The 21,984-nt window shown below is 32.6% G+C and overlaps 2 protein-coding genes across 5 annotated transcripts; both read right to left on the reverse strand.

Annotated features, from left to right (window-relative positions):
• Positions 1-1,805: 1,805 nt before the first annotated feature.
• LOC106361193 (rab GTPase-activating protein 22) lies at positions 1,806-4,398 on the reverse strand. Of its 2 annotated transcripts, XM_013800909.3 has the most exons (10): positions 4,056-4,398; positions 3,880-3,983; positions 3,407-3,606; positions 3,214-3,336; positions 3,056-3,144; positions 2,879-2,984; positions 2,697-2,794; positions 2,358-2,597; positions 2,198-2,281; positions 1,806-2,104 (listed from the first exon to the last, which is right to left on the reverse strand). In XM_013800909.3, exons 1-10 carry the CDS (start codon positions 4,254-4,256, stop codon positions 2,090-2,092), a joined length of 1,260 nt encoding a protein of 419 aa, XP_013656363.2. In that variant the 5' UTR covers positions 4,257-4,398; the 3' UTR covers positions 1,806-2,089. The 2 variants fall into 2 exon arrangements, with proteins under 2 accessions (XP_013656363.2, XP_022544586.2); XM_022688865.2 differs by lacking the exon at positions 4,056-4,398 and having other exon boundaries at positions 3,407-3,599.
• Positions 4,399-4,489: 91 nt separating this feature from the next.
• Positions 4,490-7,798, reverse strand: LOC106361192 (casein kinase 1-like protein 6). 3 transcript variants are annotated; one of them, XM_013800906.3, is made up of 13 exons: positions 7,487-7,798; positions 7,372-7,412; positions 7,218-7,287; positions 6,993-7,141; positions 6,826-6,921; positions 6,677-6,747; positions 6,547-6,608; positions 6,403-6,466; positions 6,225-6,309; positions 5,945-6,157; positions 5,788-5,869; positions 5,571-5,710; positions 4,490-5,011 (listed from the first exon to the last, which is right to left on the reverse strand). In XM_013800906.3, the coding sequence occupies exons 1-13, from the start codon at positions 7,560-7,562 to the stop codon at positions 4,706-4,708; spliced, it is 1,455 nt and encodes a 484-aa protein (XP_013656360.1). In that variant the 5' UTR covers positions 7,563-7,798; the 3' UTR covers positions 4,490-4,705. The 3 variants fall into 3 exon arrangements, with proteins under 3 accessions (XP_013656360.1, XP_013656359.1, XP_013656362.1); XM_013800905.3 differs by having other exon boundaries at positions 5,785-5,869; XM_013800908.3 differs by having other exon boundaries at positions 5,806-5,869; positions 7,487-7,797.
• Between the last annotated feature and the right edge of the window lie 14,186 nt (positions 7,799-21,984).

Below are 21,984 nucleotides of genomic sequence, written 5' to 3' on the forward strand. Positions count from 1 at the left end.
AATTAGTGTTATATATTTTAGATGTGTCGTAATATAATTAATTGTATTCAAAAAACATGGACCAAATCGGGTAATACTGATTGAAACTAAAATAAAAAGAGTTTTAATAAAACAAAATAAACTGAACGTTTAATCATATGCAAAAAAATCTAGTTATTTTACATTTTTGATTTTATAATTGCCACAAAGTTAATTTTGATTAACTAATAAATAAAAATATGCATTATTATTATTATGATAATATAATTAATGATGTGATGTATTGTTAAGTTAATATAATTAATAAAATTATTAAACTGAAAAAATATGGAAAGATAACTAATATAATTATATTAATGAAGTTACTAAAAGGACAATATACTTTTTTATATTGCTAACAATTCGCATTTATACGGTTATCCATGTTTTCAAAAAGTACCAAAAAGTATTTTAGCTTTAATAAATATAGATATATGGATACTCTAAGGAAGCTCAAATATTTTCCAATGTGATAAAAGCTAACTTAACATTTGATGAGAAGAAAAGGAAAAGTTAACTTTACACTTTCTTCCGGTGTTTATATATGTAATTTTGTCATTAAGGAAATAAATGGAACAATATATCCTTAATGAGGAGAGTAACATACATCGTTTACAAAACAAAAGAAAAAACTAAAACAAATATTCAAAAATAAAAATCTCATAAATAACATTGTAGGATTATTAGCTCAAAAAGAACATTTAATTATGTTTTTGCAGTGCAAAATTAAAATCTAACTAATATTTTTGAATAGTTTGGATTTTATAGCGGAACAAATTTGAAATTTAGTAAATGGTTTAATATATACTTTCATTTAGTTTGAGTTTTAAAGTATATTGGGAAATAGATCGACCATATCAAGATTATGGAAACACAAAGACAAGAAAGATGTAGAAGATTGAAACGAATCAGAGTAAGAAGAATAGAAAGTTAACATTTATCTAATATATTATTCTGTATATAGTTTAAGAAATTAGACTAATTGACTGTAGTTTTTATCTCAAATATAGAATACTCCGAAAATATATGAATATTTTGCTCCAATGGTTAATTCTATTTTTTGTTCTGAAAATTAAATATTCTAAGCATATTTTTTAATTTATTTACTATACAATCCATAATTTTTAAAATATTAAAATTTAACTCATTCATTTTATTTTAGAGAAAATTTGGATAAATACCTTTATTTGAGATTTTATTTTGAGAAATACCCCCTTTGTTTAATTTTTGAAAGTAAATTGACTAAAATATCCCATTTAACTATTTATTGTTATTATAATATTTTATCATCCTAATTAGTCTAATATCTAAACTAACAAATTCAACAAAATCATATTTTATTTGAAAATAAGTTTCTTAATGTCTGTCATTATGGTTATGTAGAAATCATCAGACATTACAGTGTTTATGACACATTGTAAGCTATGCGGAGAGAAGTCAGCGGTGAGCGATTGTGTAGCTTGTGATCAAGATATGTATAGCTAATGGAACCGGATTGTCTGAAACTTTCAAGGGCAACTTGCAAACCTGATATTCACAGTCGTAAAAATGTATGACTTGTTTTTTATTCAAAAAAAAAAATTGGTATACGAATCATACATATGTAAGGCAAATGTATTCACAGTCGTATGCAAAAATGTATGATTGCGTGTGTTTCTTCAAACTTTATAGTTTGTTATTATGTTTGAACATTTTATTACATAACAAAAGACGAAACAAATCATGGTTGTAGTCGGAACTCGGAACTAATCGGATTGTTTCAATAAAATTAATATTAAGAAGAAAAAAAACGAAACAAATATGTCGAATTTCAGAATGATTAATTAGTTGATTACACTTGCATCATTTTCCACAGAATATCAAAAAAATAAAACGGCACACGGAGGTATAGTTTCTTTAGCACACATCATATCAACATGAAAGAACAAAAGAACTAGAACGTTCTCATGGATCCCTCCCCGATCTTTACTACTTATATCAGCGTCCAACGGTAACCAATCCAGGCCAAGATCAATACCGAAATCGGTTTAACAAAACCGGGAAAAATATGGTTGAAGGTTAAGCAATATGTCTATTGCTTATTAGCCTGAAAGAACATGTAACATGTTATGTATCCATTAGTAACTCTCAGAACGTTAAAAGACAAGTAAGCTGATGATTAGTAGAAGAGTAGTCACACCTTTCTCAGGAACTTTTCATGAATCTTCAACGCTTCTTTACACGCTTTTCTAGCGTCCAAATTACCAGCAATACCACCCAATATCTGCAAACCAAAAACACAGTAAAGAGTTGAGTTTCTCATGAGGATTCTTGGCATAGAGGGAGAGAGATAGAGAGACCTGAACAACGTCGTCTAGGCCTTTAGCTTCTTTCAAGAGACGTTTGTTCTTTGTTTCAAGAACACTCGCCACAACGAAAACAGCGAGCGTGTTGTGGTGTTGCTCGTTTTGACCACTCTGTATATACTTCCTCTCAAACTTACCATACTGTTTCAGTAACCTTGGATCCTGTTTGGTTCCGTTCTCTGGTTTTTCATACGATGAAAAATTGTTTGGATTGTACTCCATTGCCCACATCATCTGAAACCACATTCTTATTATCATCATCAGTTCAAAAGACAAGAAGAGCAAATGAAGATGTTGCCCACAACAAAAGTGACGACCATGAGGTCTTGTTACCTCCCAAAGGTACAAGGCATCAAGGAAGGAGAACTCTCTCCTGAACAAAACCATCAACATCCTTATAGCAAATAGATACTCTCCACCGTCCAGATCATCTGTTGTGTAAAGAAGAGTAGACAGTATTTAACAAGTGCAGACAAAACAAAGCTTAAAAGAAGACAAAAGTAAGGACTGAGTACCTAGATGTTGGTGCAGCCTAGGATCAACTGTCTTAATAACCTGTGAGAGCATACCAAGCTGAGTCTGGACCCCCATTGACGTCGCGGTTGTCCTAAAGTTTTCTCTCTGAAAATTAAAAAAAAAACTATAAAAACCATGAAAAACAACAAAACAATACCAACGTTTTAGATTCTTACTAGTCTTCTCATTGCACGCTCAAAGCACCAGAAAGCATCAGCTTCATCTTCTAGTAGTATTATCATCGGAGAACATATATCATTCATTCCTACACAAAGTAATATGATTAGTCACCGTACCAATAGTTTCATCATTAAGCAACCAAGATGGACTTTACCTTGAACATAACCAATATCAGGATTCAACCATGTGTATATAGCAAGAACATCCCAAAGCCTTGCTTGGTTACTCTCACTCTCATAAAAGCAGAGATAACGATCTGTTCTAATCACATCAAGACCTACATTTCACCATATCATAACCAGATACTTGAAGAACATAGTAATATATGAGTAAACAACCAACCATACCTATTTGACTCAGTACTAGCATCCACTGGAGCACACGCTTGTCTGTAACAGTGTCTTTCACAAGCCATTCTTGATTATCTGCTGATGATTCTTCTAATGGCTGACCATCTTCAGAAACAATAGTCATTTTTACAAACTTGCCACTACCAACTAGAGGAACCATCTTCTGACATTCTTCTTTCCAAGCATAGTACTGCTCCCTTAGATATTATAGAGGTTTAAGCCATCAAGTTGCAAAAAGATATATCATGGTTTTTGATATAAGTCCGGTTTTAGAGTCTTTTTGGTATTTTCGAGTCCTTTTGAGTCATTGTAGGTTCATGTACGTTTTAGACAAGATTGGCAGGAATCCATCTTTTGACATGGTGACTCAAAAAGACTTTAAAACCGAACTTATTCCATGGTCAAAAGTCCACAAAAACCATGATATGGATCTACCAAACTAGTTAGCATCTTATAGAAGACAGAAGTACCTTCTGTGGTTCCTTAGCTTGGTTCTTTCATCAAACGTGCTGTCTGGATCGTAACCACCTAACAGAAACTCCCAAACCTCTCCTTTGATTGATGGATGAATCCCCTGAAAAAGTATCAAAGTGAACAACAAAGATCATACACCAAGAAAGAGATTGAGATGCAAATATAGACTCACCCCTCGTTGTATACGACGAAGAACTCTCTCCATATCCAAATGACCATCTTTAGTAAACGCTGCTTGCCATCTTCTTCTACTTAGAGTTTTGCCAACCCTTGATTTGAATCGTGTTCTGGGAACATCTGCTTGACATTCTGATCTAACTGGAAAGAAACCTTGCAAATCTTCTGATTTCCACATAAATCTACAACCAATCATCCACGCTTTTACTTTGGCGATAGGCTTTAAAAGCTAGAATCAAACAATGTTGTAGTGAGGAAGAGGCCTTGACTCAGGACACGGTCGCCGTCATGAGCAGCTGTTACACTTGACGTTTTCAAACAATGGTAAGGTGGAATACGCGTTACTACTTTAGTTACACGTGGACTAATCTAATGTCTAATGGCCAACTAAACACAACTTGTGTTTAGTTTAGTTTGCAACTAGTTTAATTTAAGAAAAAAAAAACGAATCTGTTATTGCAGACATAAGCTCAACAACTTGTCGACATTACAATAATTGTAAAAGTGTAAAAATGAATACAAAAATCCAGAGAACGTTACATTCATAATAGTACATGAAAGCAGCTTGGGGAGTTTCGTGGAAACTTAGGACCAAAACAACACATGTGTAGGTAAAGAAGAATCAAATGTACAGAAAAGAGTTTTTCATTTGCGGATGGAAAGAAGCTCGAAGCTTCTGAGAGCATCATCACGTGCCGTCCTTGAAGCAGTCACTCTGTTGCGGTTAAAGGCAGAGGCTGTCTTTGACTCGTATCCGGTCACAGCACCAGCTGGCGCTTGTGTTCTCTGAAAGAGTGATGGTCTGCCACCGCCGCCGCTTGAGGCCACACGGCTTGAGCCGCGGCTCTCTCCTTGGTCACCTGATGAGCTTGGTCTACTTCCAGAGGCTACTGCTCTCCTCGAAGCACTGCCGTATCTGGAAGAGTTTCTTCCTTTATCAGATACCATATTCTGACCACACAAACAACAAAACATGTCATAATGAGGGAGAACAACTAGTCATCTAGTACATCAACATCGCTGGGATTTTGAACCGAACCGAAAATTCGGTTAGTTCGGTTCAACTCCGTAGGTTTTCTAAACTCGGCAGTCGGTTACTTCGGTTTTCTTTTTTTTTCTTTATGAAAAAAAATATGCCCAAGCAATACCAAAAACCCAAACAGACCAAACCGTACTAGCCAAATTTCGAACTGAACTAACCAAAATTAACAGAATTTATCAAAAATTTTAACTAAACTAAACAAAAATCTAACCGAAATCAAAAACTTCGGTAAGAATTTCAAAACCGAACTAACCGAAAACCAAACCTTTTAGGAGACTTCGGTAAGTTTTAAGTTGAACCAAACTAACCGAACTACCTGAACCGAATAACCCGAAATAACCAAACCCGAAGGCCTAGTTTGATGTCATGAAAAGTGTTGTAGCAGTTCATTATTACTCATGCTAGCACATTCTACTCAAAACTATTTACACATATTGAGAAACGGATGATTATATATATAACTTTTACCAGAGCAGGTTTCATTGGTGAAGGGACATCGTCAAGAGTTCGATGTCTAGTATGGTTTTCATGGGGACTGGCTCCAGTAGCGTTCCTTCTCGCGAATGCTTCAACCGCACCTGAGAATCTATCGCGGATCTCCTTCCCAACTGTAATGAATAAGAATCAGATCACCCGACCACTTGGTAGTTGAAGCGTATAGTTTAGTTTTACATGTTACTACTACCTCTGTAAAAAGAAATACCTGAAACCCTTTCAGGCTTTTCAGCAGACGGTCCTGCACCCACCCCTGGTTTACTGACACGATGCTGAAGAAAGAAAAGAGTATGTGATCAGAGACACTCCATAGAGAGATAACTTTAGGGGACAAGTGATGTACTCACTCTTCCGTGGGAGCTGGAACGGGCACTGGAACTACTCTGAGGGTGTTTCAATGCAGTCCAGTCGAATACATAGTCAAACTGATAACCTTCACGGATAAACAAGTCTCGGAATAGCCTCCTTAGATAGGAGTAGTCTGGTTTGTCTTCGAATCGCAAAGACCTGCAGTATTGAAAGTATGATACGAACTCGGGTGGATAGGACTTGCACAAGACCTGTTACAAGAATAAACATGTTATTAACCTCTGACTTATTATGTGACAATGAGCTAAGCCATAATACCTCTATAGGAGTTGAAACTTTCTTCTCGCTGATTCTGTCATACTTTTGCTTCTTTGTGCCAGCTTTTAGTCCCTGCCATGGGAGGCTGAACACAGAATAACAGAGGAATCAGATCAGAACAAGCAAGTGTAAAGATTTAATCAGGCAAAAAAAAAAAGAGAGGATATGCGTGAACAACCTTCCTCTGAGGAAATACATGAGCACGTAACCAAGAGACTCTAGATCATCTCTCCGACTTTGCTCTGCCAAAACAGGTCACACGTCTTTAAAACGGTATACAAAACTTGAAGTAGATCTCAAGAAGGTTTATGAGTTTGCTTACCAACTCCAAGGTGGGTGTTGACGCTAGCATACCGAGCTGTGCCCGTAAGATTCTTGTTTTCTCTGTTAATGAAAAACAGTATTGAGTACATGTAAGACAAAAGCATACAGAGATGCACATGAAAGCTCACCTGTAGGGGATGTGTCTATGTGTTTGGAGATCCCTATACTTCTTTGCAAGTCCAAAATCAATGATATACACCTACATTACATACCAACACTACCCAAGATAGAATCTAACATAACTTTCTCTACGGGAAATCATTAGTTTAATGCGTACCTGGTTAGCTTTACGACCAAGTCCCATCAAGAAATTGTCTGGTTTGATGTCCCGGTGAAGAAACCCCCTTGAATGCATATACTCAACTCTGCTAATCTTCAACGGTGAACATACAATTTAAGTTGGAACCTCAAAACTTCTAATGCAGCAATTGAGACAACACTCACCAGTTGATCCGCAAGCATCAAAACTGCCTTCAAAGTGAGTTTCCTATTACAATAGTTGAACAAATCCTCCAAACTCGGTCCAAGCAGATCAATCACCATCGCATTGTAGTCTCCCTGAACCCCAAACCACTTGAGGCTAGGGATGCCAGCTTCAACCACAGCAAAATAAACAAAGTAAGCCATATCAGATGAAGCAAAACTAAGACTTAGAGTTTGCAAACTTACTTCCCCCTTGTAGAAGCATGTATATCTTGGACTCATAATGAAGCTGTGGATGCTTAGTCTTCGCAGGCTCCTTCAGAGTTTTACACAACTAGATGCTAAATCACATGTTGTTATTAAATATAAAAAAAAATGGGATAGATTTGAATAAAGATACCAGCTTTACAGCGACTTCTTCTCCGGTCTGCACGCTTACACCTGATAATATTTATTCAATAATCAGATTCAATCCAAAGGCAATCAATCAATCATCCAAAGGCAATCTCATTTACCTAGAAAAAGCTCTCCGAAAGAGCCACCGCCGATCTTACGACCAAGCTTAAACTTGCCGCCGATTACATTATCCATTTTCAAGAACCCTGACAGCTTTTTTCAAACAATTGAGAAACCAGCTTCTTCTGCTGCTGCATCAAATCCTCATCTGAGATCGGAAACAATCACCTTTATCTCTCTCGCCTGCGTCAGCAAAAGAAACCATATAATGCCGTGGAAGAAGAAGGGTTGAATCGCCGGAGGAAAAGATGTAATGAATCAGACAGAAAGTCACAGAAAGCCGACAAAACTGGATTTTGTCGTTTTCCCGAATTAAAGGTGACCCAGTAAACTTGTAGTAAATGTAGAGATACGATGGGCCTTTAGCCTTTTAAATTTTCAGTGGGTTTAAATTTTGTTGGGCCTGAAATTTGGATTTTTGTGGCTTCGACACGTGTTAATTCACGTTGTCTATTAAAACCTTCGGGCTGTGGACTTCTGGGTCAAAATCGGATTTCCAATTTCAGATTTTTGGATTCAGATATTATAAAAGTTCAGGTCGTGTATAGCTGGGGTTTTGTTGGGTTTGGTTTAATTATATATCCAAAATACAATTAAATCCGAAATAGTTTCGGTTTCGGATATTAATCAGATTATCGGTTCAAAAATATTAATTTGTACTTTATTAAAATCAACATATTTTCAATCTTTTCAATAAATTTGTGTATATTGCTTCTTCGAATTATATTGTTATCCTTCAAAATAATTTTGGAAGACTTTATCAACCATACGAAACCAAAGGCTTGTACAAACAAAAATCATAATAAAGAAATATAATTAAATTAAAATTAACAACTAACAACTCTATAAACTTAAGAAAACACTATTTAAACCTTTTTTCAAAAACAACAACATTGTTTAAACTTTAGGATCAAACTTATTTATAACTGAACTTCAAATGCAATTATCAAAACATGAGAACACTAGTATTGACCTCATACCAAAAACCCATATTAGGTCAAGTATTTGAGTTAACTATATGTAATAAATAATTATTTTAGGTACCTAATAATATCTTAATGTATTTGAAATATATATTAGAACATCTCCAATATATAACTGCATTTTTTTACTTTAAAATGGTGCAACACAAGAAAAGAGTTTGGTTTTACTCTAATGTATTACTCCATTTTTACTTCAAAAAGAATATTCTAAAATAGTTCCACTTTTATTTAATTAATCATTGTTAGTAATACCTTTTACTTATAAAAAAATACAAATTAACCCCAACTAGTTTAGGTTAAGAAAACTTCCATAAAAATATAATTTATTTAAATTAAACATTTATTATTAAAAAGTATAATAATCATAAAGATATATAAGATAGCATATTTTGGTTCTATAATGAACATCAGATTTTTTTTCCACAAATGGTCAACTAATGCCTTTTATAATGAATAATGAGTTTTTTATCTTTGACTTTTCTAAATCGAGTCGGAAAATTTTAAAATCGATCATTTTTATTGTTTGGATAATACTTCACCGATCTAGGCGGTTCCAGAAATGATTTACCGGATTATTAAATCACTTATTTTCTTTATTTTATATTTTTACGTTTTTTGGTCTTTTTATTAGTTTGTGCATCATTATTTAAAATTATTAAATATTCTCTTATGGAAATCATATTTTCATGTTATTGTATTATTTTAAAAATATTAAAATATTAAATAAAAATAAAAATAAGGAAGAAGGTATGAAATAAAATATTTAAGATTTGAGGACTATTTTATAAATAAAAGAAGTTCAACTCCTAAATGCAGTAATTGGTAAGATTATTTCATAAATGGATTAACGCTAGCTATTATTTCATTTTGGAGTTGAAAATAGAGTGAGGTTAGAACATGTTTTACTTTAAAATGATGTTTGGAGTAGAAAATAGAATAAAGTTGAAGATGCCCTTAAGGATTAAGATCAGGTTTAGCATACGTTATTTTTGATATTTTGAATTTTTGGAGTTTCTTGAATATTTATTTAGTTTCGAATTTGGTCCGAGTGAAACCCATAACTCAAAATATTGTAGAACAAAATCAATTCAGCATTTATGTCAGTTTAAATTCATTTTTATGAGATCGGATTAGGTTTAGATTTTAGGATGGTTTATTTGCTGGCCCTAGTCTCTACGTTTATGGGTTACACAAAGTGGGGACATCAATTCACCAGATTATCTATTTTTATTTGGGCTTAATAAGAGGCCTTTTTGAGCTTTATAGGTAAATAACGTAGCCCATTATTTCCAAGTTAAGAACTTCGTACTACATTGTAGGCCTGGGCATTTTACCCGTACCCGACAACCCGACCCGGAACCGACCCGAAAAACCCGGTTCGGGTCGGATACGGATATAACCAAATTACCCTATTGGGTCTTACTTCTCAGGACCCGCGGGTAGAGTACCCGACCCGAAAATTACCCTATACCCGATAGGGTTTTATTAGACCCGAAACCAACCCTACCTACTTCTACTATTCCCTTCCCCGATGTACCATTAATCCCTTACTTTCCAAAATCAGTTCCACTCCCCCATAAGCAATTGAATCGAAGAGTTTGTCGATTTATAAATTCCAAAGCCAAAATCAAACAATACAAACTGGAATCTCATCAGAATCAAGTTCCCCTAACCCTACCCACTTCTTCATCAGCAACAGCGTTGTCTACAAATCGAACTAGGGTAAGCCTCGAACTTTTGATTTGAATCTTGTTTATGTTTTTGGTTTAATCCAATTTTGATTACTGATTTGTGTTTATGGTTTTGTTTTAACCCGAGTTTGACATTCTTCTGTTCCTATGTTCTGTCTATACTTCTTTCTTTGAAGCTTCTTTGTTGTCTATAATGTAGATGGCGTCTTCTGTTCCTAGAGTTTAATGTTGTCTTGTCTATAATGTAGATGGCGTCTTGTGATGATGGTTCAGAGTCCGAGTTAGATAAATCAGCAGATGAAGTTGAGACTCCAATCTCTCGCAAGAAAGCAAAACGTAAGAAACCAGAAGGCGCAAGTGGTTCAAGATCAGAAAAGAAGAGGACGTCAAAGGTATGGGAGCACTTCAGTAGAAAGAAAGAAGATAATGATAGAGCCATCTGCAACTACTGTGGGAAAGAGATGGCATGTGCAACAAAATCAGGAACAACAAGCTTGAAGAAACATGTGGCTCTTGCGTGCAAGTCTTACCAAGCATGGCTCTCTGTGAACAAAGAAAATAATCAAGGAGCTTTAGATGTCGGAGAAGATGGTAACATGAGAGTGTGCAAAGTTTCTGAATCTGTCTTCAGACAAGCGACGAATGAGATGATGGTTGTGGGAGAGTTGGCTTTATCTTGGGTTGAGAGCGTAGCTTGGAGGAATTTCTGCGAGAGAACTAAGCTGTACGTGCCTCATTCTAGAAGAACAGCAACCCGTGATATTGTTGAGACCTTTGTGAAAAAGAAAGAGGAAATGAAGAAGCTTCTTAACGAGAACAAGCAACGGCTGTCACTGACGACTGATATCTGGCTTGCTCCTCATACCGGTTCCAGTTATATGGTGATCACAGCTCATTTTATAGACAACTCATGGCAGTTGAGGAAGCTCATCATTGGATTCAAGAATGTGTATGATCACAAAGGATCAACAATATCTAAGGTACTTCTTGATTGCTTAGAGGAATGGGGTATCAAACGATTGTATGGCATAACCGTAGATAATGCCACAGCGAATGGTTCAGCATTGAGGAAGTTTAAGGAAGCTTTTATTGAGAAAAATGGGGATGAGGCACTGGTTCTAGATGGAAAGTATCTGCATTTTAGGTGTGCTACTCACATTCTCAATCTGATTGTTAAAGAAGGTTTACTGGAGATAGAGAGCAGTGTCAACGCCATTCGCAATGCCATTTATTTTGTGAGGTCTTCAACTCCGAGGCAGATTTCGTTTGAGCGACATGTAGAGTCACGACGAATCCAGAGAGGGAGCTTACCGTTAGATGTGAAAACTAGGTGGAATTCCACCTATTTGATGTTAGAACAAGCAATGAAATTCAGGGTGGCTTTTAAGAAGATGGAAGCTGAGGACAAGCCTTACAACGACTACTTCAATGAAATTGTGGATGGAAAAAAACGAGTTGGACCACCAACTAAAGATGATTGGGAAGCAGTGGATAGGTTAGTCCAGTTCTTAATCATTTTCTACAAAGCTACTTTGGTTTTGTCTGCAACAAACTCTATTGCTGCGCATAAATTGTATCATGCGATCGTCACAGTCACGAGAAACATCACTGCTTTAAGCAAAGCTCCTGGTCCTGATGAAGCTTTAAGGTCTAAGGCAGCAAACATGTTAGGGAAGCTAGGCAAGTATTGGAATCCATTTGGGACAAATCCTGAGAAGATGAATAAACTTGTCATTGTCGCTGGTGTTCTTGATCCAACCAAGAAGATGAAGGTTACCAAAAAGCTATTTGAGAAGTTGTATGGAGAAGGCTCGGTTGAGGTTACTCATTTGGAAGATGAAATCGAGGACATTTTGAGGACTTTGTTTGATCTGTACAATGGCAGTGGCAGTGGTGGTTTGGGTTCAACGTTTAATAGTCAGTCTCAAGGTCAAGGACAAAGACCATCTTCTCAATCTCAATCTCAGTCTCACTCACAAGATCAGTTAGGAGATGAAGTGTCTCAAAGGACAGTACTTGGTAATGGGCTTGCCTACGAGAGCATGAACGACATCTACAAAGAGCTTATTCAAGAAACCGGATTTCAGGTAAATACTAGTGAGTTGGATACTTATCTGAAAGAGAATGTAGAGATTCCAAACCTTTTAGGTGGTTTAGAGTATGATGTACTCTCTTTCTGGAGGGTTAATAGTGCAAAGTATCCGGTTCTATCATTGTTAGCTAGGGATGTACTTGCAATGCAAGTGAGTTCTGTTGCTTCAGAGTCGGCTTTCAGCACCAGTGGCCGAATTTTAGATCCAAGCAGAAGCTGCTTGACACACTATATGATAGAGGTGTTGATGTGCACAGAGCAGTGGCTCAAATGTGAGATTAGACTCAAAGGAAAAGGAACCCCAGGAAAAGAAAAAATGCTTAAACTGATAGAAGAAGAAGATGCTCTTATGAGAGGTATAATTTCTAGTTTCTAATCTCTTTCATCTTTATGTCCACTATAATGATCTTCACTGTTTTTTTTTTCAGAATTTGAACCTATCTTTCAAGCTTGAAAGCTACTGATTGCGGCTGTTGGAGACTCAAGACTGAATATCAGTTTGTTGTTGTTGTTGTGTTTTCCTTCTCGTTGCCTAGTTTTTATTTTTTGAAGTTTTACTTGGTAAGTTTGTTGTTGTTAAATTGTTATGTCTACTACGTACTCTGCTTATGATTTATGTTAAACTTGTGTGTGGGTTTTATGACATTTATGTTATGAAACTACTTGATCAGTTTGTTATTGTTGCTATTAAGTTTAAAATGTGCTAGTAAAATTGTAAGCATTGCTATTGCAGGTCTGTAAATTGTAAGCATTGCAGGTAGCTAATTGCAGGTTTTTAGTACATCTCGGGCACACAAGGCATTTTCTACCCGACAATTCTAATTTGTACCCGAAATTAGAAAAAACCCGACCCGTAAATCCAAAAATATACCCGAAAACCTCAAAACGACCCGAAAACCCGATAACCAAACCGAATTTTTTTTAAACCGAAAAATGTCGGGTATTACCGGGTTTTACAATCAAGGACCGACCCGACCCGGACCCGGACGAACCCGAACCGACCCGAAACCGAAAATTTAAAATTACCCTATCGGGTCCTCTACTCTTCAACCCGAAAGACCCGGACCCGGAAAGACCCGACCCGAACCCGACCCGAGGACCCGAATGCCCAGGCCTACTACATTGACTAGAGAAGTTGCTTTCGAGATTGACATTATTACAATAAAAAACGCTAATCTTGTTGTATAATTCATGTTTATGCCCATATCTTGTCTTTATCACAGAATCGACGTTTGAATCATTGGGTCTGAGACAAGTGGATCAAGCCCACTTTGCGACATGGAATATTTTCGAATTGTGTAGAGAATATCCTTTCTTGCTGCATGCACACGTCAATGAAGTCATGAAGAAGCGTCTAGATTATGAATTTTCTTTTCTGTGAACTAAGCTTGTAAGTTGTAACTTACTCATCCTTATTTTTTGATACAAACTTTAAAGTTTGTAATGGTATCTTTATAACTTACAGCCAAGGAATATGCTTTTTATTTTTCAAGATCTTTGATTCTTTTTTTTTTTTCTCCTTGATCGTCGTATATACAAGATAACCTAGTTTAGTAACCACTTGCTCGCCAGTTTATTATTTTTTTTGTGGGGTGTTATAGATGGATCCGGACGCGGTAATGTCCTAATCGTGTTATAAAACTATTATTGTGTTTATAGTTTATTGTGTTTCCTTGTGTGCTTAAGATGGGTGTGTTATTCTGTTGGTTTCTAGTTAAGCAAATTAAGTATGTTGTATTTGAATAGTTAAGACTCATTTCTTCTCTTTTTTTTTCTTATAACAAGATTTTGGAGACATATATATTGTAAACAAACGTGAATTAAATGTGAAAAACAAGAACATTTGATGAAATTCTTTTTATTGGTGCAATGAGATTTAAATCATTCTAAAATTTATTGTTTTTTTTTTTTAGTTTTGCGAAAAAGATGAATAATGAATTTTCAGTAATTTTGAATAGAACGGTTTGGATAAAATGAACTGAAAAGGTGTCGGTACATTGGATTTGGTTCCATTGATTGAAAATGCTTTAGACACAAGTCATAAAATATCATTGTATGTTTTGATAAAAGTAACCCCGACTCCAAGAGGTTGAGTACATTTCTAAATCAAGAAAACTAAAAACAACAAAAGATTCTTTGGCGGTCCCATGAGGCTGAAGTTCGAAAAGCTAAATAGACTTAAGAGTTGATCTCTCTTTTTCTTCTTTTCAATATTAGATTTCTTCTTCTTCTTTACATCTCTTTCCGGTTGGTCTTATAGTTTCAAATGTCATTACAGTTTCATCAGCGAATCTACGCAGATATTTTTTTATTTTTATATAAATTAAAAATTAATTTATATGGCAAATTTAAAAACATTATGTTTTAAATTTGATTTTATATAGTTTGTAATTGTATAACATTGTTGTTAATTTTAAAATAATATTGTTGTTCATGTACACTATTCTCTGAAGTTTTTAAATTGGATGTTATATCATATGTAATATAATTTGTTGTAAGTTGCTTCAAATGCTACAGGCTTACGTGAAGGACACACACAAATTAATATACATACATAAATATTTGCCAAAAAAGTACATTTATAAATAATACATATTCTATATAATAAGTGGGTGTGTAGATAATCTTATAGCTAGGGCTAGCTCAAGTACTTATATAGATGCTTATTGATGCATGGACTGCCCGTAGTATCATTTCTCTCTTTAGATGATTAATATGAATTTTTATCTTTTATTTTTACGGTTGGAACATCAGACAAACATGAGCTAACATGAGCCTACATGTTTAATAGAAACGTTGATTGAATACATGCAGCTCTATGCTACAAAAAAAAAATACCTGAAGCTCTAAATAAAAGATATTTACCAGAATACACAAAATCAAATGTATATATCATCCTATTATTATTATCTTTTAAAGTTTGGTGCGTGAAAACTTGTCTAATTTACAAAGTATTTGAAGTGCGGGTGAAAATTTCAACCAATAAATCGTATATATGTAAATACTTTAAAACAGTGATTTTAAGATTAAACTAGATTTTGACCCGCGCTTTCTAAGCGCGGGTTTATTTTTTGAAACAGTGATTTTAAGATTAAATATCTCATATCGTATAACCAACTTGGATATGTTTGACTGTTCGCAGAGGATTGGATGATGTCTACAATCGATACACATTAGTGGTTATTAATTAGATTGTTTTTTTTTTTTGAACAACTCGGCTGAACTAATAGATTGTTGAAATCGTTTCATATATATTTGCTTTGTGTGAATTTCAAAATTATTTTTTGGTAGTTTGTTGTATAGATCATGAGTTTTGATCTTATTCGAAACAAAACTAAAATAGAGAAGTTTATTCATACTCGACAAATATGACTTCATTGCCCATCTAATTTTATATATTTTAACATATCTAGCTTAATACACAACTACTAATTAAGATTAAGGATATAAGTTTCAATTATTGCATGCATCTAGTACGAACAACACATTGGCATGCGGCATGCATCCATTTAAGCTTGTCATATTATCTTATTACATAATCACATAAGCACACATGGAATATCAGCTTTAGGTAGGAGGGTGGCTTAAAATCGATTCTGCTTCGTTATCTCTATGACTAATTTAATTATAGTTAGTTATTAAATTAGTTTTTAAGAAAAGTAATTTAATTATATTTATTGTTAAATTCCTGGATATATATATATATATATATATATATATAAGAGGGTGTATGATACATGGTGAAATGTTTTGGCTAAAACAAAAAAAAAACTAAAAAAATGAATCAAGAACAAATAAACAAAATCTGTTCATATGATTATGAAAACCTGTAAATCAAAGCTAACTATAATATATTTACATATATACAATACATATGCTTTAATATGTATATATCTTTATAGTTTTTATTGTTGTCGTAAATACAACTACGAAAAAGTCCAATAGGCAATAACATTGCGGCGGAAAAATAGAATAATTATTGGCCAATATACTGGGAATGATTGATTGAACTGTAGCTATAGATATTTTGCTATACAATTTAGTCTGTAGAAATGTTTTATTGTAATTATATCTAATATAACTGAGAAAATGATAAAATGAAAGATATTCCAACAGCAATATTTTTCTGTTTTAAAAAATAAGACTCCTAGAGCCATTTCTTTTTACTTTCGCTTTAAAAATGACTTAAAATATAATTGGTAATTTATATAGTTGTAGATATAAATTAAAGCTAAAATCACCAGTTACGTTCCAACCATTCATCCTCATTATATATACAAAGACATATTTTATGTGAATGAGTCAAATCGACGTAGGTGTTGCCATAAAATTTTGATTTGATCCTTTCTTTTGATTCGAACCAAAAAAAACCGGATATCCGTAACTCTACGACACAAAACAAATAATAATATGAAATATATGTAAAAACGAATGAAATCACAAATATTAATATTTTGTGAATGAATATCCAAATATATACAAACATTTAAAGAATTTTTTATATAACATATATAAATTTTATATTTTATATATTTTTAAAAAATATTTTAATTTATTATATCAATTATTAGAAATTTTAGCATAAATAATTTTTATTTTGTAATAAAATATCATTATTTTAGATTTTTAATTGATTTTTTAACTTTTTTTTATCTGTACAGGTAGAATCGAATATTCGATTAAAATTTTAAATTTCCTAGATATCCGCAATACTGAATATCCAAATGACTAAGAAAGAATCATATTAGATATTGATTATTCGGATAAAACGGATCGGAACATAAAACTTTCAAAATTCGGATATTCGATTTGTGTCCACCAGCCTTAAGTGTCATGGAACTGGAGGTATTCCAAGTTGGACGTCTATTATATAATAATCATCAGTAATGATTGATATATACAAAATATGCGTATGTATATTATTAGACATGGAACATCTTGTTTTTTCTTTCAAAGAAAATGGGGAATCTTGAAACAGTGGAAACTATAGGGAAAACCCTTAAATGTCAAAAGGGGAAAGGTTTCAGCTTTTTGTGTCATACTTTTCGTAAAATTCTTGTAGCATAAATCAGATTTCCGTAAATGTTTTAAACACCCCGTCTTAATCACAAAATCATATGTTAACTCACATTAATTGACAAAATGTTATATATGTACACACATGTATATATGATCAACGAATTTGAAACGAACTTCAGCATAACTAGTTCGTTGGAGATAATTTGCATCCATAAAAGAAATATTGCTTAAGTTGATTTCAATCAATTTTTTGGTGACTCTTGTTGTTATTAGCATGACATTGACTACTGTACTGGAACATTAGCACTGATTTTAATTGCTGCTGTTTGGCGAAATAATACTGAATTTTCCTTGGTGAATGTCCAGACTCTTTTTTGACTAAACTGAATGACTAGACTCTTATAAGAGTATATTCCAGTTCATTCACTGACATGTAGATATAAATGTTGTAATTAATTTAACAATGTATTGGCAAGTAATATAAAGAAAACTAGATTTTGATCCGCGTGCCCGCGCTGGTGTATTTTTTTAAAAATATAATGCTATTTGTTTTTATGTCACTTTTTAGGGTTGGGGAAAAAACTCGAATTCGAAGAACCGAACTGATTTCAATCCGAATAAGTAGTACCAAATCCGAATTAAAATTGATTAAATATCTGAATTATTCAAAATTTTGGTATTTGAAGAACTGAAACCTAACCTGATCCGAACATAAGTATTTTGGGTATCCAAAATAGATTTATATACTTATATACTAGGTGATAACCCGCGCTATGCGCAGAATGAATAGATTTAAAAGTTTAGTAATTTGAAGTAATCTATATTATAAAGGTATACTACAAAAAATGGTAAATATTCAAAAATAAAATGTTAGTCAAAATTGCGCGTTTCACTAACAAATTAATATTTTTTTTTAAACTTGTTTATATTTTACATTATTTCTCCTATAAGTAATGGAAGAGAGTCAATAAGAGTGATAAGAGTAAACAAACAACTAATATAAATCAATTATGAATTAAAGATAAAAAGCAACATAAGCAATAATAATAAAACCCTGCAGAATCAAAATATAATTTAAAAAAAAATTGAGGAAACATGACTGTTGTGATTGTTTGAATGCAGTGTGGTAAAGTAGTATTGAGAAGGAGATAATTGTGAGGATGTAGCTAGGGGTGGGCACTTTACCCGAAATCCGAAGTGGCACCCGAACCCGATCCGAAAAACCCGAACCGAAATCCGAACCGAAGTAGCAAAATATCCGAACGGGTATTAAATTAGGAGAGATTGGATATCCGAACCCGAACGGGTAATATCCGAACCCGAATGGATATCCGAAGATAACCGAACATATGTATAATTAACCTTATATTTTTAATTTACATCTTTCATTTTATATAAAATATTTATATTGATACTACACATACTTTAAATTCATATGATATACATACAATTACGTAGAAGATGATTTGCTATGCACTTAAAATACATGTCAAACTTTTTATTTCAATAATTAACAAAAAGTTACATCCAAAATTTAAAAACAATAACCAAATTAATGTCTTTTTAGTTTGAAAATGTTATGTCCAAATCTATTAACCATTCAATCTATTAAAAATACAAAAAATAGTTAAGTGAAAGTTATATATTTAAATACAAGAAATTTGAAAAATGAAAATTTTAATATTTTTTTTCAAAATCTAAATATCCGAACCCGATCCGAAATAACCGAAACCGAACTAAAAATACCCGAACTCGACCCGAAGTACAGAAATACCCGAACGGGTTCTACACCTCTATACCGAAATACCCGAAAATCCGAAATACCCGACCCGAACCCGAACGGGTACCCGAACGCCCACCCCTAGATGTAGCTATCAGGCCAAGTATATATATATGCAAGGTGCCTAGGTCTAGGTCTAGGATAAACTCGACGTAATTAATAGCCACATTAAAATCATTATTATTCAAAATCGAGATCACAATATATTTGTTGCAAGGTTCCAAAAATTACACGATATGTATGTTGTATTTTAGGAAACAAACCTAGTACATGGATTCTAAATTAATATTTGAAAGCAATCAGTGATTATGTCACATGTGTCTTTCGAAATTTGAGTCGCTTAGATTTTTAGTTTCTATTTTTTTGTATGATTCTACTACTATGGTTTCCTAATACCATAAAAGCATTTTATTTGACACAAATATAAACAAATTATCGTCATTTACGCATTTAGATTCCTAATGTGTGATAAATTAAAGAGATTGTCAATTAAAAACCACCAAGTAATCCGTGATTGACAGAGGATTTGATGTATTTTAAATAAATTTAGCGTATCAATAGAATAATTAAGGGAATCACACCCATATTGCAGGTTTCAACTATAACTATAATTATAAATTATAAATGACATAATCAACGTATGAAGATCACGTAAATCATGTGAGTTGTGATGCAAGTAAATCGTGATTGAGAATTCATATTTGATGTTTTAGGAAAATACATCAAGCGAATCAATGTCCAAATTATTGTGTTTGATTTTTTTCATATATTTAATATATTTCTACATGCGTAATATACAAATAGACATAGTCTATTATATGGTTTTTAATATTTCTATATTTTTATATATGCGTAATACACAAATCGACATAGTCTATTTTGTCTTAACCCAAAATTTTATATGGATTCTTATCAAATAAATTAACATCAAACTTGACTAACTTAAAACCAGTTCAAACGATCACTTCAATTTAGATTATAGTTTTCAATATTATATAAAGTAAAGTGATCGTTTGATGTTATCAAGCCAAATATATTTAATTGTATTTTCCCTAAATATATAAAATATAATATGATTCGAAGTCTCAGATCTTTTTGATTTAATAAGATAGATGTCAAATGCTACATGATTAATATAAATGTATATAGACTTTTAAACCTTCGATGAGTAAATCAAATGTTACATTTGCTATATTCCGTGTAATAAAACATGGAAAGTATTAATGCGCAAACATAAATCGTATACATTTTATATTGTAATGACCAATGGCATATGTTGTAATAAGTATAGTTAACCAAGGGTTTTTGAATATAGGTTGTGAGAGTGTTTGTGAAGGTGACACGTAGGAAATGACACTCTTGTAAATTACACATGAACTAAAGGTTATTTATTTTTAATGCTCCTCAAATAATATATAAGGGATATTAATTATTTTTAGATTGAATATATATAAAACATCCAGAATATATATGATACTTTTAAGTTCTTTTAAATACTTGAAAATATATACAAATAATCAAACGTAAATATCTAAAATAGTTAAAATATACTCAAAACTCCAAAAATACTTAAATAATTATTAATTCTCTATCCAAATATTTAAACCAAACCAATTTATATGTTAAGTTAGGTACTATGACATATATATGTTATTCAAATTTATATGAAATATATTCTATTGTTTATAAATTGTTTAAAAATTAAAGCATATTAATAAATTTAAATTTTTTAAAAATAATTTCAATTAGTTATCCAAATCCAAACTGAATCCTCAAAGATCTGAACCAAACACGAAATTCCAAATAGGCCCGAAAACGAACCCGAACGCCCACCCCTAATCACTATTATATATCATATATGTGTCATCATAGGTTATAAAAATATGTGTTGTCATATAATTAATCGTATTTTATATGTACCATCAAATAAGTAATCTTATAATTAATAATATTTTATACGTACAATCATAAATAATCACATATATTATATTTTTAAATTTCAATGTGAAATATAAAAACCATAATTTAAGTTGGTGTTCGAAATTGACCTTTGTATTGTATTTTTCTTATATATATTGAAAATACTTTTATAATGGTTATTGGAAAATATGATAGTAAAAATCAATTTTTGAATATATGAATATTTTTGAATGAATTTTTGATAAAAATCAATTTTAAATTATTATTTTGATTTGAATATGTATATCAAGTAACATAAGCTCATTACTTTTTAATATAATGTAATGGACTTCCAATTTTTTTAATAGCATAAACTCATTACTTTTTTTCCTAACTTACTGCTATCCATGTTTTCAAACAGCATTATATTTTTTTTTTTACTATTATCCATGTTTCCAAACAAATACTATATGTACTTCTACTTTAATAAGATAGATGCATATTTTTGAATGAATTTTTGATTTAAATCAATTTTAAATTATTATTTTGATTTGAATATGTATATCAAGTAACATAAGCCAATTACTTTTTTAATATAATGTAATGGACTTCCAATTAATTGTAATAGCATAAGCCCATTATTTTTTTCTCCTAATACTGTTATCCATTTTTCCAAATAATATTATATTTTTATACTACTATTCATGTTTCCAAACAAATACTAAAAGTATTTCTACTTTAATAAGATAGATAGAGAAATGGTGCAACCATTAACGCTGGTGGATATTAAAAGTGGATCATCGACTATTTTTCGGTTCGATGTTTGGTCACTATTGATAAATCTTTTTTATCTAGCTGATTGAAGTGATTACATTGATCTTGAGATCCATATCAATGCAACTGTGGAGATAGGTATAACCACAACAAAAACACTGTCGATTTCTAATGGAAAATTTTCCTCGCAAATTTGCAGTGTATCGAGGGGATTGTGAGGCCAGAAACAGCTTCTACAATAATTTTTGAAAAATACGAA

This window comes from Brassica napus, chromosome A8 (assembly GCF_020379485.1).
Source record: "Brassica napus cultivar Da-Ae chromosome A8, Da-Ae, whole genome shotgun sequence".
NCBI classification, from domain to species: domain Eukaryota; kingdom Viridiplantae; phylum Streptophyta; class Magnoliopsida; order Brassicales; family Brassicaceae; genus Brassica; species Brassica napus.

Excerpts from the sequence above, each read along its gene's own strand:
- LOC106361192 (XM_013800905.3), bottom strand. The coding sequence starts at position 7,562 with ATGGATAATGTAATCGGCGGCAAGTTTAAGCTTGGTCGTAAGATCGGC. Across the intron at positions 7,288-7,371 it reads AAGAAGTCGCTGTAAAGCTG|GAGCCTGCGAAGACTAAGCA; the intron begins GTATCTTTATTC and ends AAAACTCTGAAG. Across the intron at positions 6,609-6,676 it reads CATAGACACATCCCCTACAG|AGAAAACAAGAATCTTACGG; the intron begins GTGAGCTTTCAT and ends TTTCATTAACAG.
- LOC106361193 (XM_013800909.3), bottom strand. The coding sequence starts at position 4,256 with ATGATTGGTTGTAGATTTATGTGGAAATCAGAAGATTTGCAAGGTTTC. Across the intron at positions 2,795-2,878 it reads TAGGCTGCACCAACATCTAG|ATGATCTGGACGGTGGAGAG; the intron begins GTACTCAGTCCT and ends TTTACACAACAG. Across the intron at positions 2,282-2,357 it reads GCCTAGACGACGTTGTTCAG|ATATTGGGTGGTATTGCTGG; the intron begins GTCTCTCTATCT and ends TTTGGTTTGCAG.